Source organism: Miniopterus schreibersii (assembly GCF_964146895.1).
Source record: "Miniopterus schreibersii genome assembly, chromosome: 16".
Lineage (NCBI taxonomy): Eukaryota > Metazoa > Chordata > Mammalia > Chiroptera > Miniopteridae > Miniopterus > Miniopterus schreibersii.
The window spans coordinates 13,220,652-13,240,319 of NC_138116.1; the positions used below are offsets into that span (position 1 = coordinate 13,220,652).

General features: G+C 42.8%; 1 protein-coding gene across 2 annotated transcripts in view; it reads left to right on the forward strand.

The window, feature by feature from the left end:
- Positions 1 to 17,649, forward strand: part of TADA2A (transcriptional adaptor 2A) — a 37,704-nt gene extending 20,055 nt beyond the window's left edge. For both annotated transcript variants that reach the window (XM_081162856.1, XM_081162857.1), the window contains exons 9-16: positions 4,826 to 4,889; positions 6,504 to 6,547; positions 8,416 to 8,526; positions 10,266 to 10,337; positions 12,023 to 12,155; positions 12,704 to 12,747; positions 14,800 to 14,873; positions 16,306 to 17,649. In XM_081162856.1, the coding sequence (XP_081018982.1) occupies positions 4,826 to 4,889; positions 6,504 to 6,547; positions 8,416 to 8,526; positions 10,266 to 10,337; positions 12,023 to 12,155; positions 12,704 to 12,747; positions 14,800 to 14,873; positions 16,306 to 16,491 (728 nt within the window). In that variant the 3' untranslated portion in view covers positions 16,492 to 17,649. The remainder of the gene's footprint in view (positions 1 to 4,825; positions 4,890 to 6,503; positions 6,548 to 8,415; positions 8,527 to 10,265; positions 10,338 to 12,022; positions 12,156 to 12,703; positions 12,748 to 14,799; positions 14,874 to 16,305) is intronic.
- The last annotated feature ends 2,019 nt before the right edge of the window (positions 17,650 to 19,668 follow it).

Sequence of the window (19,668 nt, forward strand, 5' to 3'; positions counted from 1 at the left end):
CACTCTACTGGGTCCTGCTGTCTGGGTGTGTTGTGGGAATTTCAGTGCAGACACACAGTGTAGTTTCCTTTTCCTGAGAACACTCCCCATCTGCTTTCTTCTGGGAAAATCTCTCCTAGACTTGTGGACTCCTCTTTCCCAGAGTTTCACAGGTCCTGAAACCCTCGGTGCAACTTCTAACCATCGCTGTCTCAAAACCCACGCAAGCAAGAGGCATTATAATTATAAGCTCTTTCCTTTGTGTTGTGTCTGTGTGTAGAAAGATAATTTCAGTAAAATTTCTTGGCCAGGCATGGATTTTCCCGCACTCCCTTCCTTTCCCCCTTGGCCAATATTGTCAGCCTTTAGATCCTATTGCAGTTAGTAGATCAGAGATCCCCTCTGGTCTCTGTGCACACTCGCCTTATGCAAGTGCCCTGTCCTTAATAGTGATTTCACTTTTTTATGCTTAGGACATTTTAGATTTAAGTGCTGTTAATAATAACTAATACATATATGTGAATTCACCTATCTGAGCTCAATCCTCACAAAACTCTATGAGTTGGGCATTATGATTATCTCCATTTTATAGATGAGGAAATTGAGGAATGGAAATATCAAGTAATTTGCCTGAGGTCATGTAACCTGCAAGTGACAGCCACCTCCAAAGTCTTTTATCTTAATACTGTACTAATTATCATTACAACCTTAAATTTTTGTTGCTGTGTGTGTTTTTAAGGGGGGTGAGGGCGGGGAATGACTTTTAAAAAGCTTTGGTTCTTGGGAATACCTGAGTCACAGATTTGTACTTGTGTGGTTGTAATGGGGATTTTGATTGGCTTTCCCGCAGTTAAGGCCTCTGACTTGATTTTCTTGCCAAACAAACACTAAGTGCCTTCTGTCAGGAAAACAGAAACATGTTGCTAGCTATTTTGAACAATGTTAGAAATACATCGCAGTGGGAAGGAGCTGCCTCTGACTTCTGCCCACTCCTTGAAATATTTTAAGGCCAGCCATTTGGAGACTGTTCCTCCCCCAAGGCTGAGATTTCAGAGGCCTTACCAGTGGATAGGTGGGGTTACGGGTGGTTTTGGTTTGTCTGTTTTTAATGATCTCTGGTTCTTTGTTTGTCCACGTTACTGGAACCTCCAGTCCCTGTCAGTAGAATGTGAACTGATGATTCTCATGCTTGCAGTGTCTGCCCTGTCATTTCTCTTATGCCTGCTGTGCTGTGGTCCTCCCTGAGTCACTCTGCGGTAAAGAGCTTATAATCAGTTGCTGCTACCTGAGTGTGCTTTATAAAGAAAAGAGAGAGCTTCAAACATGATCTTTCTCTGGGAGAATTCCAGCTCTCCTTTCATTTGTGTCTATGTGTTTCTTTCCTTCCCTTTGTCACCCAGAGCTAGTTGTACATGTTTAAACTACTGAAATGATCAAGCCCATGAACCAGTTATCAGCAATATTTATAGAATTTTTTTTTATAACATAGTCTCTTCAGCTTTTCTGTTTTAATTCATTCCCACACAAATCTCAGGAAGCATCATGGTAAGTTAGTGTCTGAGAAAAGTTATAAAAATATTCTGTCAAAATTAGCAGTGCTTTCCACTATATCATCAAGTAGTTTCTTTCCTATTGAACACATCTTATTGGGTGGTAAATGAGATAAGGCACATGAAGAGCCTGGGACATGATCAGTACCCAGTGTGTTTTAGCTGTTTACATAGCTCTCATATTTGCTTGTCTTTCTACCCCTAACTGTTGACTTCCTAATTCTATTTGTCATAAGAAACAGAATCCACTCTGAACCTTGTATGTGGCCACACTGCATGTCAGAGCCGCGTCCCCTCCCCTTTCTCCCCCCTCTTTGTGCCTCCAGCAGCACCGCGTTCTGAGCCTGTCCCTGGAGCTGGGCGGGGCGGGGGGGGGGGGGGGTCCTCGGTGCCTGGGCTTTTCATAGGTCAGCGCCCCGTAAAGCAGGGGAGTTCATTGGTAGAAAGAGTTCTGCTACCTGAAAAAAGCTTGAAACCCATCTTGGACTTGATATAATTGAATTCTTTTTAGTTTTGGGGCAGTTATAAGAAAAAAATGAAACAGGAATGCTTAAATTTTTGAACTTGTTAGAAAAGAACAAAAATTTTTTTTTCATAGTAGTTGATACTTTTTTTTTAATACTTAAACTTTAAAAAATATTGCATTCTCTCACCTCTTCAAATCATCCCAGCTAGAACTTATGTTATTTTTATCTCAGATCCAACGGAGAATGGCCTAGATAAAGTGTTTCTGGTCCTTTCCCAGTGATTGAAGTTATAGACATACATAACACATCTGTTCAGAGCCCAGCATGTTAGACTTTGGTATTTCTTTCTTCTAATCTGAGACTATCCTTTAGGGCAAGTAACAGTAATGAGTCAGGATGGAGTCTCCAGAATTTATTTCTGGTATCTCGCCAGGGCTACCATGTTGATAGTGCACCAGGATCGTGTATTGCTCAACTTTTATTTGTTTTCATGTAGTGAAAGAAATGGTGATTCTAACAGGCCATTGTGTTCTGCTCTTTTCCTTAATTCGTTCCATTTTTCCCCCATCCTAAAACTATTTCCAGCAGAAGCATGGGCTTCACACTGATCCGTGGAGGTGCCCTCAGGGACTACTACTGGGAAAGGTGGCTGGATGTGGAGTGAGGAGAAGAGGTTGGGCTAGAGCACAGCTAGCTTATGCTTTGGAAAGGAAGGTGGAAGAGTTACTCTAACAGAACGTACAAAGCTGTGCTGACTCATTGACCCCGGGAGCTACACTGGAACTTGTATCTCACATTCTTTGGAGAGATCGGATTGATGTTTTTGTTTATTAGTATTACAGAAGCTGTGTTTTGGAATGAAGCTTTCCATCCTGGAAGAAGTGATTGTCATACACAACCAAATTCCTTGTTGTGAAGGCTAGTGTGTTATTAGAAATTATGTTACCTAACATATGAATAATGTATTTTAGTTTTTCAGAGGACACATCAGGTCATATGTTGTGCTCTAGGGCCTCTTCTGTGAATACATTCAGTAGTTAAGACAAAACCACCAAACTCTCAACTTACACAACGCTTAAGGAGATAAGTTATTAGGGTAGTTCCAGCATCTAATGAAATTATTAAGTCTTAACATTTCTTCAGAATTCATAGATTGTAGATGAGAAGACTGGTTCAATGTAGCATAGTGCTAAGTTATTCATGCCTCGTATTTTTTTCTGGAGTTGTTAATAATTGGTCTTCATCTTTTAACTCTAGAGGTCTTCAGACTATAAAAAGCCTGTGGAAGTTTTTTACTTCTGAGATTTTTAAATATATATATATACACATTTCATTTTCAGTTAAGCCAAATTCAGGATATAGGACTAACTTGGAGAAAATAAACATATTGGGCAATTTCAGTGTCTTTCCTACTCAAATGTCTGGAACCAGGCAATCTAGGTTTGGATCCCTGCTCTGTACTTAGCAGCTGTGTGATCTTGGGCAGGTTGTTTTGTGTGCATGGTGTAAAGGGCATGGGGGGAATGGAAAGAAACAAGACTGGAAAGATAGGCAGAGTCAAGACAGAAGGGTCTAATATAATATGTAAGAGTTTGAACTCCTATAAGTGGGTGGGAAGCCACTAAAGAACTGTAGGCAGGGGAATGACATCATTAGATTGTGCTTTAAAGCATGACTGTAGTACCATTTGAAGGGGATGAGTTGTTGGAGTGAGGCAGGAATGGAGTCATTAAAAGAGTGGATGCGGTGAGTTAGGCGAGACAAGATACCTGAGTTAAGGAGTAGGATTGGGGACAAAAAGGAAGGGATGAATTTGAGAGAGATTTCAGCATTAGATGTAGATAAGATTCACTGACTGGTTAGATCTGGAGAGGGAGGAGAGTCCAGACGGGTTTTTATGTTGGACCAGTAGGCGTACTGTAAAGCTGTTAATCGAACCACGAGGCGCGTTTGGGGGACAGGAAAGAGGTAGAATACACGCTTGCAAAGGAAGACTGCGTGAGTGGAGATCTCCAGTGGGGTCTGTGAGTTCGAGATTACATATTTTGATGGTACTTGGAACCGTAGGAATAGATGAGTTTATAGGAACAAGGGGAGAGGTGAGAAGAGAGATGAGAATTGAACCCTGAGGAATTTTGAATGTGGAAAAATTGGCCGAGGAAAGAAAGAACCAGAACTATTGTATCTGTGTAAGCTTTTGCTACCCACGGACTCTTCTCCCAGTCCCCTGTGACTTCAACATGAGACTAAAGCCGGGAAGAGACTGGGTGTGGGCAGCCAACCAGGGCACAGCTTTTGGGTTGTTAGGCTCTTCAGTGGAGCTTTTCACAAAACTACCCCCAAATAGTTGCTGCTCTTCAGCTGGAAGCTGCTGAGACTCCGGGGAACTGTCTGTGCTGCTCCTCACTCACATCAGTCTCGTCCTGACGCCCGTCGTCTCCTGAGCTTGTCGCCTGTGCAGTTACAGCCACAGTCGGTGTTCATTTTTATGACTCCTCTAAGAGATGGAGTCTCTAGCCCACGGGTTCGCAGGGTTAAGGCTCCTTGTCGAGCTGCTGCATGAGAGCTAGTGATACACACAGCGAGGCACGGCCAAAAGAGGCGTTCGGCGGAAGGCAGAGACGGCCACCTGCACAGTACTACCGTAGGGATATACGCAGGAAAAAAGTCACTGATGGCAAACAGTATCCTGGGCTGGTTTTGTTTCCGAGAGACAGACTTCCTGGACCAGTGAGTGAGTGGGGGATAATTAGCAATACGAGGCTCAAAGCTTGGGTCAAAGATTTATTTTTGTTTTGGCTTTATTTATGTGTGTGTGTTTGTTTCAAGCTCTGAAGATGGCTGTCGTAGATATCTACCATTCCAGGCTAAAGGAGAGACAAAGAAGGAGAAAGTAAGTACGGGAATCCGCGCCCTGCCTTCCCTCAGCTTTGGGCTGTGGGCCACGTGCACAGAGCCTCTGAGAACGTCCCAGTTGTGGCTCATCTTGTGACCCTGGGGAAGACACCCCTTGGGTCTCAATTTTTCCGTCTATCAAATGGGGATAGTAATACCTGCTGGGTTTGTTTTGTTTTGTTTACCTCCTCCTGAGCCTTTCTTGAACTGTTGGTGGCCAGTGAATAATGTGAGTGCGCTGTTTTAAGGAAAAAGGAACAAGATAAATTCAGGTGTCATTAAGTTGTTAAGCTTTTTGTAATGTTTTCATTCTAATTGATTTTTTTTGATTTTTTTATGAGAAGTTGTTTACCTAAAAGAATTCCAAAGGAAATTCTGACCAGGTTTCAGGCACTCTTGGTTATTCCTTCTCTTTGCAACAGAACAAAAAACACATTCAGGTTGAGAAATTATGGGTCCCAGATCCCTGTTGGATTACAGAGACTTCAACAGTTCAGAGGAGGGTATGCAGAGAGTGCGTGTGTGTGTGTGTGTGTGTGTGTGTGTGTGTGTGTACATGTAGGCATGTTATTAACACGTGGTGTTGCTAACTGGAGATACGGTGGCATCACAACAATAAAAAGGAATGGAACTTGGGAACTACGGTATTGATGAAATTGGGAGGCACTGTTGAGGGACCAACATGTGATCTACAGCCTGGCCGGGCATGGCTCAGCGGTTGAGCGTGGACCTGGGATCCAGGCGATCAGGGTTCGATTCCCGGTCAGGGCACAGGCCCGGGCTGCGGGCTCGATCCCCAATGACTCTTTCATCATTGATGTTTCTGTCTCTCTCTCTCTCCTTTCCTCTCTGAAATCAATAAAGATATATTTTTTAAAAAAAGAAAAAAGATGTGATCTACAGTAAAGCATACTCTCTGTGTGTCTGGAGTTAGCTTCTGATAGGTGCTGAAGAAGCTTACCCAGCTGCTTTTGTGAGAAGCTCCATTGCTTCATGAATGCCTCTAGTATAAATCGAAGTTTCCAGACACATAACTCTGCATGGTTTCCTTAAATTCTGTTTTGCTGAAAACACGCAATTCGAGCTAAACAGTATTGTAGAACTTAGTTGTTGAGGTTGCTGTTAGATATTATTATGTTTTATGATGCCCTTCCGTTAAATATGCACAATATTTATTTCAACTAGTTTTAATGCATTATGTGAATGTATAGTTGTAAATGTCGAATGTGTGATCATGGCACCCTTTTACTAAATTTCCCTTAAGTTCCCTGAGTTGAATAGATTAATTTCTATGACATGAACACAGCTTCCCTTCTGTTTCATCTTGTTAGACATGTGTTTTTTAGTATTTGTCAGTGCTCATTGATTCATTCATTCTTCCAGCAAGTAGTTATAGAGAGTCTGCTAAGCCCAAGGAGAGGAAAAATGTGTGATGCTTGAGAGCCTAAAATTGTGTTAGTGACTAATTGACCTGCAGAACTTTGTGGGGAGTGACTTTGGACTTCAGTATTTTGCCTCATAGTGTTCAGGATGTTCAATAAAAACTGCATGTGGAAAACAGTACCAAATGTAAAACTAACTATAGTAAACATTATTGTGGTTTTCATTCTAGAATTATAAGAGATCATGGATTAATCAACCTTAGGAAGTTTCAGTGTAAGTATTAGCCATTTTCTTTGTTTTAAAATTTATTCCAACGTTATTTGTGGTTCCTATTCTAGTTGCTAGACGCTTACAGGCTCTGATACACTGTGCCCCTGTGGGGTTCTGGTCAACCAGTCGTGGGTTGCCTTTTAATATAGTCATGATCATAAATACAGTATGTTACATTCATGTCCTTCATTGTTTCACTTTTCCATTATACACTTTTCAAGTGATTGTGGTGTTCTGAGGATGTCACTTTTAACAGTTACATAATATGTTGTATATATGCATAAATACATAATAATATGCTTAACCTGCCTTTTATTATTAGATATGTAGCATCTTTTAATCTTTTTAATCATTAAAAATAATGCCATGATGAACTTGTTTGTGAATAAAACTTTGTCTATGTTTAGATTTTTTTTTTTTTTTTAAAGTAGAGTCCTAGAAGTGAAATTAATAGTTCAAAGACTATGATCATTAAAAACTCCTGACACTTGGGGCCAGGTTGCTTTACAAAAGATGTTATATCAATTTATATCTCTTCTGGCAGAGTATGAGATTGCCTCTAACTCATCCTCATTGAGAGCTGTGGGTTTGCAGAAATAACTCAGGAGCAGCTTTCCTTTGCCCTTTCTATAGACAATAATTGGTCAAGTAGTAGGTTCCTCTCTCTGAATCCCTGGGCTTTTCTTAGTAGGGTCAGTAGGTTTTCACCTTTATTTCTAATAAACCTTGATCCTTGTGTATATCTAATCTCAGCTGGCGGGCAGAGGCCAGTTTAGCTTTATTCTTTTACCTGGAGGCTGCTTCTGAGAAAGGAGTGGTGTGTGCAGTGTGGTTTCAGAGGTTTTCAGTGGCCATTATACTGAATATACATGTGACATTAATATGGTAGGCAGAGGTGTTTTTCATCAGATTTTAAAATTATACACCAAATTCTTCTGTATTATCCCTGTATAAGAGGAGGGGAGGGAGGGGCGTTAATAGTGAAAATAATCAGTCTGTGGCTGCCCATCAAATTGGCTCCTAGAATATGTGGGTAAGAATGTCTACTGCAAGGGAGAAGATTCATCTGAAGAGAAGACTTTATTTAAATAAGTGTCCGAGGTGGACAGAACTAACCTAGTTACTATTGATTATCTGATTGAAATGACCAAGTAGCACTTTGAGAGTTCCTGGCTGCTCCACCCTACTAATTATTGTTGATGGGTTTTACTTCCTGTCTTCTTTGCCAGTACCTCTTTTTATTAGACATTTGGTCAGTAGTGATCCTCAAAGCTGCTGATCCTAGCGACCCTGTAATGTGACCATTTACTTGCAGATGGTTATCAAAATATAACTTCATTAGTAGTACCTTAAGTTGTGGTACTTAGTTTAGTGAAGAAATACTGCATGCCTCACTTGAGGAAGATTTTTGGTGAGGCATGCAAGAGATCACACCCTTTTTCCAGGCTTATCTCTTGTAGATGGATTATTATGTCTGCACATGTATTGTTTTCCTGCAGAAGTTAATACCAGAAAATTTGCCCAACATTGTTCCTAAGAGCACATGAGCTGCTTTTCCTTGTCTTTCCCCATTGCTGCCAGCAGTTCCTGCCCCGTACAGATGAGAGAGAGTGAGGGGTGGAGGTCATCAGGATGTGCAGTGGTGCAGATGCTCTCCAGTGATACCACGTCCCTATGTGATTGTCATTGTGATGCTGTTTTTATGAGTAGTGTTTTGCATTCTTAGCTTTCCTGTTGGCTTCCTGTCGTGGTAAGTTAGTCATGTGAGGTTATGAATAATGCCCTTCCATTTCACTTCTTGTAAAAGAAATGCAGAAAACCTAGATATCTTTATATCCAGTGTGATGTGGTTGCGTTTACTTTCTCTGTAGTAATGGAACGGCGGTATCCCAAGGAGGTCCAAGACCTTTACGAAACAATGAGGCGATTTGCAAGGATTGTGGGGCCAGTGGAGCATGACAAGTTCATTGAAAGCCATGCACGTAGGTGGTTTTGAGCCTTGAGAGAGAGAGAGTGTGTGTGTGTGTGCGCGCGCGTGTGTTTATATAAATAGGAGAGATGATGGTGTGTTTTATGTGAAGTTCTGTAAATAAACACATGGATATTTTTGTCTTTGTTTCTCTTTATTACCATGAAATAAATTTGTAACTTTTAGGGTGGGAGAAGAGAGATTAAGAACCGTATGGCTTTCTTTTTTTGCCCAGATAAATAATAGTTTAGTTGTTTTTCCCCTTTTTGTTATAACAAAAAATACAAAAGTAGAGAGAATAGTATAATGAACCCATGTATCCATCATGTAGCCTCAACAGTCGTCATCACATGGCCAACCCAGTGTTGTCTCTGCCACTCCCTTCCCGCCCTTACCTGGATTGTTTTAAAGACAATCCTGGACACTATATTCTCATAACTATTTTACTATTAAAACGAGGGGGAGCGGTTTTTTATCCTCACCTGAGAATATGGTTTTTTATTGATTAGAGAGGAAGGGGGGGAGAGAGAGAGAGAAAACATAGAAACATGGATGTGAGAGAAACACTGATCAGTTGCCTCCCATATGCGCCCGACCTGGGGTGGAACCCGCAACCCGGGTGTGTGCCCTGACCAGGAATTGAACCCGTGACCCTTTGGTGCACAGACGATGCTCCAGCCAACTGAGCCACACCAGCCAAGGCTTAAGACTAGTTTTTAAAGTGGGGACAGAGTTAGATAACTCATGGAGCTCGTACTTCCATCATTCTCTTGCCTTTTGCTCTGAGAGAGATCTACCCAGTTATTTGATTTTCACTGTAAAAAAATCAAAGTTATTGAGGAAGGACAGCTTAGACGAACGAAACAGGTTGAGCCTGTACCTTCATCATGAGATTCATGTATTTCACATGAGTTTAGACCTGGGCAGGTACTTTAGCAAGGCCCTCGCCTGTCCTCACCGTGCAGATATCTCTCACGCGGCGCCGTAGGCGTTTATCTGACCCAGGTTGGTTGCCCTCACCGTGTGCCTGGTCTGGTTTTATTGTTTGTGCGGTTTATCCTAGGTGACTGGTCCTTTACTTCCTGTCCCAGTTTGTGCCATTCCCAGTGTATGGTCACTTCAAGGACCTGCACCCCACGGATGGACCAGGCATTTCCTCCGTCCTGTTTCCGAGCACCCAGATCTGACTGCTGTATTACGGAACAACCCAAGCAGCGCGGCCTAAGCTGTGTGCTCAGAGCAAGTAGCCATCTTTGGCTTATGGGAAACACAATGCTCTTTTGTGTCTATGGAGAAAGAAATTATCTGGGACTTGAGCACCAAGCTTTTGACCTTCCCTTGCAAAAGGGCCACATCAAGTACTGCCAGAGACAGGTTTCATAAGAGAACTCAGTTATGTGGTAGATCTTTTAACACAGGGTGAATAGAGCAGGGAAACTTGGTTGTCTAAAAAGGTTTGTTACTTCTATAGCTGAATGAATTCAGCCAGTTCACTGCAACTTTTCTAAGAGACAGCGCAGCTGCTACTGTCTCCAGCTGGTGAGAGCAGCTGGAAGACAGCTGGAGGAGGTTTTCCCCAGCTCTTGGGTAAAATTTCTAATGAGATGTTACCAACAAATAGGATTCCCCAAATGGAATTACCCAGCCTTTTATACAAGGCAGAGTTACTGAAAATACTCGACAGCAAAAGTGCTCATTGATGTTGATTTTGTTTTTCCCATTTTCCTCCTTCGTTCTTTTTGGGGTAAATAGTGGAATTTGAACTCCGAAGGGAAATCAAGAGGCTGCAGGAGTACAGGACAGCAGGCATCACCAATTTCTGCAGTAAGTGCTACACACTGTATCCGAGGACAGGCGTCTCCTAACACACAGGAAGTCTCTGTTTGAGGCGGTATGAATTTTTTTTAAAGACCCACAAGCTTTTCTTTCAGAATGAGTTTTTAATCCTTCCAGTAAAGTTTCATCTATTTCATGTATTTAAGCTGCTATATGGAGTCTCTGAGGTAAAAGTGACAGCACGAAAGAGAGGCACCGCTTTAGATCTAGGATTCGACAGCCTCTTTAAAAAAAAAAAAAAAAGGATTTTGTATTCTAATTTTTACCCCCAGCCTTTTAAAGTAGAATGATGCATGGTCTGATCATGCTTATTAACAGACTTCAGCCAGCTCTGGGTGCTTGCGTCTGTGTCTTGAGGCGTTGATATTAATTACACTGTAGCAGCTAAGCTCTCATAGAAACAGTTTACAGTGCACCAGGCCCTAGCTGAGCATTGCGCCTGGGTCGTGTCATTTAATTCTCATTGCAAACTCATGAGCTAGGTATTGTTATTTCCATTTAATGAAGAAACTGAGGTTTAAGGTGGTTAGAGAGAGATGCATGGAAGAGCCAGGTAGTAAGGGAAGGCAGTGCGTTACGGTCGCTAAGGGCTTGAGGTCTACACTTGGACAGCGTGGGTTTGGGCTCTGGCTCTCCTGTTTGCCTGATCTGTCGTTCTGTTCCAGTTTTAATTTTCTAAGTTTCTCGGAATTAGTCTGAAGATAAATTGGAGATCATGCATGACCGGGCACGCAGTAAATCCGCCAAAAATCGCAGTTTCTGTGGTTTTGTTGTTAGTGTTGGGATGACCTTTAGCATCCCCTCCTTCCTGCTGGTTGACAGCGATCACTCAGTACCCACAGGAGATAGCCCTATGGGTGTAACTTTAGCCTAGTATAATGGTTCTTTATTTTTAACAATGGACATCATTTTCAAAATAAAATTTTATGCGGAGCCCTAATCTATAAATAAGGTAAAAGTGGAACAGCTTTGGTTGACGTCTGATGGTTCAGGTCAGGTGTGGAACCCAGATCCACCAGCATGTGGGGGTGCCCTTGCTCTCCTGATGGGTAAATCCTCATGGGACTCCAGGGCTCTGTGGAACATAGTTCCCAACCCACTGGTGTGGCATTTTGGCATCTGTGTACCTTTGTATAAAGCACCATGCAACTTCTGTTTGGCCATGTGCACGTAGACGCTGGCTGGTGCCAGGGTTTGTTACCTGATACTGGTTGCCTCTGGTCAGTGAGGACTTGTTTTTATTTGTAATCCTGATTGCTTTTTAAGGAAAATTGTATGCTTATAGCACTTGTGTGACTTTGAAAAATATACAGATAGAAAAATAGAACAGGAAGCAAATATGACTATTAAATGTTAATTACCTTTGGGGGTGGAAATATGAGTCATTCTTTCTTACTTTGTACTTTCCTGCTTGGGGTTTTTTTTTTTGTTTTTTTTTTTGGTATTTTGTTTGTGTTTTTTTTTTTACTCACAATTTCTTAAAGGTAGAAAAGGAATAAAAATATTTTAATTTCTTGTCAAAAAGATTTTAAAATAGGAGAAATCTACTTTGCTCTTGGAAAAATAATTGTGGGAGCAGTTTTGCAAATAAACCTAAAAAAGACAAGCTGTTTGCTGGTCAGTTAGTTCTGCATCATCGTTGCAGTTGAGGTGGGGTTTTTTTACACGTCCAGGTGCCAGGACCTATGATCACCTCAAGAAGACGCGGGAGGAGGAGCGCCTTAAACGCACCATGCTCTCCGAAGTCCTCCAGTACATCCAGGACAGCAGCGCTTGCCAGCAGTGGCTCCGCCGGCAAGCTGACATGTGAGTCATTAGTCCAGGGTGGAGGAGCATCTGTTTGGCCTTTTACATGTATTTTCAGGCACTTCCATGGGCACCCTACTCATAGCATAGTAATAATAATTGGGTAGCTGGAAGAATTCAGAACATTTTACGAGTCTATCTCAGAAACAACAAAGTATAACAGTTTAGAGAAACAACTGGCTTCCTAGAATCCTACTTTGCTACTTTGATCTTATTTTTTAAAAATAAGTAAATTCCCTCTACCCATGTCTCCTCTCCCTCTGTATCTATTGGTATAATTTCCACCGAAGAAGCATGTTCCTATCTTTCCCCATGAATAGTCTCCGTGACGTTCCGGGCTAAGGGCTCTTAACAAATCCAAGTGATTTCTCCTCCCAGAACAGGCATCTTTTCCTGGTTAGCACAGTGGTATAGCCTGTAAAATGTGTAGTCTGTCTCGTTACATCTCTTCTAAGTAATCGACCTGATAAATGGCAGCCAGTCCCACATGTGCTTTTGGGAATTGTCTTTAGTATGGCATAGGTTTAAATTCTTCTTCTTCATTGTAGTGATTCCGGCCTGAGTCCTTCTGTTTCGATGGCTTCAAATTCAGGTAATTATTTTTCAAGCTAGAGCCAGTCTTGATAAGTTTTCATTCTAGGGATTTGTGGTGACCCAACAATCCCTCCCCGCTTTGTGGGATCAGGGTGTTTAGACAGAGTAACGGTAATTATGTGTTGTCCCAACTTACAAATATCAGCAAGTTTTCAGAGTCTTCATGGCCAGACAGAGACTCTCCTCGGGGTTAGAGCACACAGACAGGGAAAAGACAACTCCAGAGCGGTGGTTTCTTTATTTTACCAGTGTCTGTGGGCAGCTAACTTACTGTGGTTGCATCTACCACAGATTTTGAGATTTGTCTTACAGGGGAGAAAATAAAGGTTTTGTATCCTGTACAAGCAAAGGAACATGTTACTTGCCAGAAATGCAAGGGTTTCTTTTTAAGTTGGGAACTGAAGGTATTTCTGTTATCTTCACCTCTGTGGTTTTGTCCTATTTTGAGGATAGTTTGCAGAGCCAGGTATTTTAAGCCAGATGCTGTCTGATCATCTTTGGTGCTCCATATGGTACACTGGCCACTTCCCCAGATCAGAACATACAGCCCCCTCCACTGATTAGAAACATAGTAGTCTAAAAGGCGACCCACTTGCATCCCTACCATTCTTTGGAAGTTTGGAACAACAGACTTGTGATGGTCCCACTCAGATCTCTCAGTAGATTCAGGATCTAGATAGGACTCAGAGGAAGGCCACGTTAGGGATGATCCTTCCCCGCCCCCCCCATTTATTCCTTTGTTTCAAGTAATTATTTTTTAATACTTAAGGAGAAAAGAGAGTCTTTTAGGGAGTAGCCAAGTTTCATTTTATGTTTCTTACTTCCAACCTCTCCCCGCCAGTCTAAGTGCAGAAATACAAATAACTTAATATTGGCTAGTGAAAATGAACAACCTAACATGGCCACGCAGCATTGGCATTTGTTTCTGAACCACCTGTACTCACTGGTTCTTTCTTTCTTCCCAGGCTGGTGTTAGCCTCCCTCACGCCCTGTATTTAGGTTGAGGAGGCCCCTTGCTCTTGCTCTGAGTGGGAACTGAGGCCATGCAAAGTGGGAAACCTGGATCCTTGATTGTAACTTAGCCTCTAGTGAGGCAGCAAATGATTTTAGTCTCCCTTTTTTGAGCTTTTAGGGTAAGGCGAGGCCTTTGGGTTGTGGAGAAGCCCGTATCCCTTTTGTTGATTTTACAGAGAAGCACGTTTTCTAGCAGAGCAGCCTGTTAACAGTCCCTCCCCTTTCTGTCTACCACCCAAAAGGCAACGCCCACGAAACTTATATTGTTCTACACTTTTTTTTGCTTAACTCAGTCTGTCCATCCGCAACTGAACACTAATCTCAACTAAACATTCAAAACAAAACCGAAAATATTTCGCACATCAAGCTTTCCATCCTGCGCAGTCGTCTCACACTTAGGTTTCTTTCTTAGGTGGGTGAGTTCACTTCAGCCCCTACTTGGCCATATAATAGCTCATTGTTCCGCTGTGTGGATCTTTCCGGTAAACAGGGCTGCTTTGGAAGGAACAGATATTCCCTCACATAGGACATAAGAAGGGCCTTCTGCTGGCCTAACAGTCTGCCTTTGATCCCAAGGCAAATGGTACTTGGTTAATTACCGTGTTTGCCTTGTACTGCTGGCACAGTGGCAGGGTTAGCAAATGTCTCCCGCAGAGTTGTTATTTCCATTCATCAGCTGTCAAGGCAGGTAGCGTCTGACCTTTCTTAACTGGATGAGACCTGGGCTTTAGATTTTAGAATCTCTATTGGGTTCAGAATAAATGGGTAATAACTGCTGTGTTAAGTCGTCATATTTGATGCTATGATATGTGTAATTATATATAGAGTATTTTAGCAGAGCAAGGGGCACACATATTAGCATTTTAGTTTTCAAGGGAGCATTGTGGAGCCCATGCTGCTAGTTAAACTGGGGCCTACAGCTGTACAGAATGATCTTGTACCTAACTGGCCTGGCTGCGGTGATCTTGGTTACATTTTACACCTGAGGACTTGTCGCTTCTATGAAATACATGCCCTTTTCTGTCTGTGTCTGTAGGTAGACGAAGTGCACCGCCCTTGAACCTCACAGGCCTCCCTGGCACGGAGAAGCTGAACGAGAGAGAAAAGGAGGTAACAGGAGGAATGGGAGCGAGGGGAGGGAGGCTGAGAAGTCACTGAGCTGCCACTGCAGGATCAACATGTACGGTCTGGTCTTCCCAGAAGGCTGTGAGCTACGAGCTAACCGCAGCCGGTTTCAGGGGGCTCCTTTCCTTGTCACCTGGCCACCACATGCCTTCTAAGAGAAGAACATAGGATGTGTAAATCTAAATAGTAGCAACTGTCATTTATTGAGCACTTACCATGTACCAAATACTGTACTAAGTGCTTTATGTAAATGAAATTAATTTTTCATAAACCTAAAATAACTTCTGTATGAAAATGGTTAATTCCTATTAGAATGGCCGCTTCGAGTTGTTCTACACTTTTTCCAACAGTATAACCATCACTTCAGATACTTGGAATTGTCTCCATAGCATGTTTGCAAGCATAAAGAAAGGAATTCATTATCATATATAGTCACACATTAATTTTTATTTTAAAATGTCATGATTCACTTTTCTTTCCTATTATGTAATCTTCAGACTTGTCTTCATACTACTTTTGGCTGTTTCTAAAATTTAAATCCAGCCTCAAAAGAATCATCATCAAGTGTTTTCAAAAGAATGTGCGTGGCTCTGAAGTCCATTCCAAAAGAGGGAGTCCTCTTTTGTTCCTGGTCTGCTCCTTTTACAGTTCCCAGGACCGGGTCCCCACCTGCCACTCTGTACCATTAATTCAGGTCAGACTGTGAAGAAGAGTCGGGGAGAAGGGGCTAGTATTAGTCTTTTATTTTATCCACTATAAGAATAGTAAAGATTCGTTTGGGGATAGAAGGAAGTGTATTTATGTCCCAGTATTGCTTAAAAAGGTCAGGGGCCATTCAGATTCAAGTGTTGGATGGCCTGGAGTTTTAAGCAGTTTTTATCTTTGCCTTCAGAGTGGAGCCTTAGGCTGCTCATGGCTGGATAATGGCAAGTAAACTGGGCTGAGCCAGCTTTCTAGATTTTTAGCAGCTAAAGTGGCCTCTCTTATCAAGGTCTCTATATCTCCTCTCCCTTCAAAGCAGGGAATGTAATCACAAAAGCAGGGATTGCTACTGTATGCCGATACTAAAAATAATGTGATTCACACTTGGGAGTCCAAGTGTCTGCACCCCCAGCCTCCCCGAGCCCTGTGGCTCTTCCCTGACTGGCCGTGTTGGAATGTGCTGGGCCCTCAACCAGCCGACACCTGCCAAAGGCTCTTCCAGCATCACGTCCTGGCTTTCTCTTCCTGAGTGTCTGTCTTTAGTGAGTCTTCCTCCAAAGAAGAGACTAAGTGGAATGTAGTCCAGCCACCCAGCAGCTCCTATAAATAACTGGAGGTTGATGTCACTTCTTAAATTCTGTTTGGGCTACACCTGCTGGATTAAATGATGAGAACGATGGGTGCTAATGCTTATTAAATCTGCCGTGTCTTACAGCTCTGTCAGATGGTGAGGCTGGTCCCAGGAGCCTATTTAGAATACAAATCTGCTCTGTTGAACGAATGTAACAAGCAAGGAGGCTTGAGACTGGCACAGGCGAGAGCGCTCATCAAGATAGATGTGAACAAAACCCGGAAAATCTATGACTTCCTCATTCGAGAAGGATACATCACTAAAGCCTGAGGGCCTGGGGCTGGGGGTGAAGCTGCGGGTTTGGAGTGTGGCGGACCAGAGGACACTGGATATTCCTGAGCTGAGCGCTCCCTGTACAAAGAGGGGAAAGGACAAGGAACCCTAAGCTGTAATGATGTCTGCTTGCTTCCCCACCCTGCTTTAAAACGCTCTTGTTGGTATTGTGCGGCGGAGCTGTGTGCCCGACGCGCTATTATTAACCGTGAGTGGGCTTCCATTCCTAGCACCTCTTGTAACTGCAACAAGAACCGTGGTACCTCGCATCACAGTGCTGGTAGGGAGAGAACTAGCCCGTCATTAGCCCCGGGGTCGCAGCTCAGACCCTTGTACTTGAGTGGTCAGTTTTCTGATGATCTGCGTTGCCTTCAAACGATACAGACAGATTTAAAGTGAAGAGAAAGGTCATCGAGCAGAGAAAGCTTTCTCTTTCCTTCTGAGGACTTTTTAAGTTGACAACCTATGTTTATGAGCAAAGGGGAGGGAAATCTCCCCGCGATGGTCTTGTCCCAGACTGCATCTTTAACTCGAACGTCTGGCTTTGTACTTTGCAGTCTGTCTCATCTGCAGTAGACTTTTGAGGAGGTGGCATCAGATATAAAATGTCTCTATTATTTTTAGAATTAATGGATTAAAATGTTTTGCTGCTCAATTTGTGGTGTGTCAAATATTCTGGTAACTAAAGCACACTTGGGGTGCTGGGTGCCCGCCTCATCACGATGCACCGTCTCTCCTAACATGTGTGTCCTGGACTCACCCTGTTCATTGTTCATACCCTGGGTTTCCCAGGACACCAGGTCCCTGAGGATGGAGATGATGCAACTAACCTCCGCTTTGCTTGGATTGAGGCCTGAACGCTAATTTCTTAATGGGGAAAGGCTAGCCTGCAATAAAAGCTGCTTTTCAAACAAAAGTAAAGCAGTTTCATATATGGGACTCAGTAGATACGAGGGTGACTCCACCACATCTGAAACTCGGTCCTCAAAACTTTCTGCAGAGTAAGACGCCACACTCAGAGTCATAGTTGTCCCACCTCTCACAGAAGGAAAGCTGTGTATAGAAATAACTTCAGAATCTGCACGTATGACCTCTAGTAGCTGATTCTTTCATCCTTTCAACACTCAGAATATCTAATAAAAATATTATATGCTTTGTTGGAAGTTTCTGCTCAAACTTTTTGACTGATGTAAATATGCATGCAGCTTGCTGACAGACTTCATCTAGGGGGTTTCAAGTGAAAAGGAGACTGAGGATCTGAAGGAATCGGAATAATTAAAGACTTCAATCTTTAAAATGGGTGGCTTGTGGAAATGGTCTTTTTTTTTTTTTTTTGCATACTCCTCTCTCTTAGAAAAACGTATTCTACCACCAGTATCACTCTCAGTTGGTTATAAAGGGACTGCTTCTTAGCCTTGAAAGGCGATTCTGGTTCTAAAAATTTGGGATGCTGCCGGGTGGCATGGTTCAGCGGTTGACCATGGACCTATGATCTGGGAGATCGCAGTTCGATTCCTGGTCAGGGCACATGCCCGGGTTGCGGGCTTGATCCCCAGTTGGGGGCATGCAGGAGGCAGCCGATCAATGACTCTCATCATTGATGTTTCTCTCTCTCTCTGAAATCAATAAAGATATATTTAAAATTAATAAAAGTTTGGGATGCATTAGACATCAATGTCAGGTGATGTCTCTTATAGTCTTAAGAGTCCTTAATCTTGGTTAAGGAAGGCTTCCTGGGAGAGGTGAGGAAAGAGAATTTCGCAGATGGAAGTGGGAGACTGTTCCAGACAGAGTGGGTGGAGGGTGATGTGGAGGCAGCAGTGGGAGTAAGGAAAATGGTGCCAAGAGATTTAGTTGTCTGGGACACAAGGGGTAGCTGTGGGTGTTGGGAGTGGGAGGATGGTAGAAACCTTGGAACCAGCCAAACTCTGAAAAACTGATCAGGCAACCAGCAGATTTGATGAGGAAAGCGGCATGGTTGAAAATAGTGATTGGGAAATAAGGCTGGAATTTCAAATAACTGGATTTTTGAAAGTAGAATTGTTATTGTTGTCTTGGTAAAACCCAACTTTGCGAAATTGAAGACATAGAATCCCTGGGGGGGGGGGGTTGTCAAAATCAAGCCACATTGTGGGTGATGAGTGCTGTTGAAAGGTGTCACTAAGTCGCTGTCTGCATTTATAATAGAAGAGCACCTGCTGATATGTGTGATGTGGCTGGTGTATGTACATACTTTTCTTCCATGTTCTTATCAACCAAGGGAAGGCCCTTCCTTTTACTGAAAATCAAAAGCATTTGCCCTGGCTGGTTTGTCTCAGTGGTTAGAGCATCAGCCCGAGCACTGCAGGGTCCTGGGTTCAATTCCAGCCAAGGGCACGTACCTCTGTTGCAGGCTCAGTCCCCAGCCCCAGTCAGGGCAAGTGCAGGAGGCAACCAGTCGATGTTTTTCTCTCTCACATCGATGTGTGTCTCTCCCCCTCCCACTCTGAAAAGCAATGGAAAATTATCCTCAGGTGAGGCCTGAAAAATGACAATAATAATTAAAAACCAAGAGCATTTCAGAGAATATTCCAGCTACATTAACAGAGGTCTCAGTGCAGATCACCTCAGAAGAGGAACCCTTTACTCTGAAAACAACATGAATAAAGAGTTTTTACTGTTAGGAATTCTTACTGTGATTTAACATTAAAGGTTTCTGCTGACGTTTTAAGCGTATCTTTCTCTGCCAGTGCTGGGAAATGGAGAACAGATTTCTTTTCCCTGCCATGGGACCAACCATTTGTGGTGTATCCCTTCTTGGATTCTAGTTTTCAACCTTTTATTGTTTATAGCCGCCGCCCACTTAAAAACTGAACTCGGTAGTTAATTAGCCAGCCCTTGCTGAGAGACAAGAACAGGAGGCCCAGTTTTTAGTAATGAAATTACCAGCTTGTGGTTAGCTGGAAGAAGACCAATGACATCAGAAACAACAAATTCCAGTTGGTAAGTCATTCTCGCTTTAGGAAATATGTACATATGTAATAAATGAACTAAAATGGCCCTGGCCGGTGTGGCTCCATCGGAGCGTCGTCCCATACACCAGAAGGTGGTGGGTTCAATTCCCAGTCAGGGCACATACCCAGGCTGCAGGTTCAATCCCTGGTCGGCGTGAGGCGGGAGGCAACTGAGTGATGC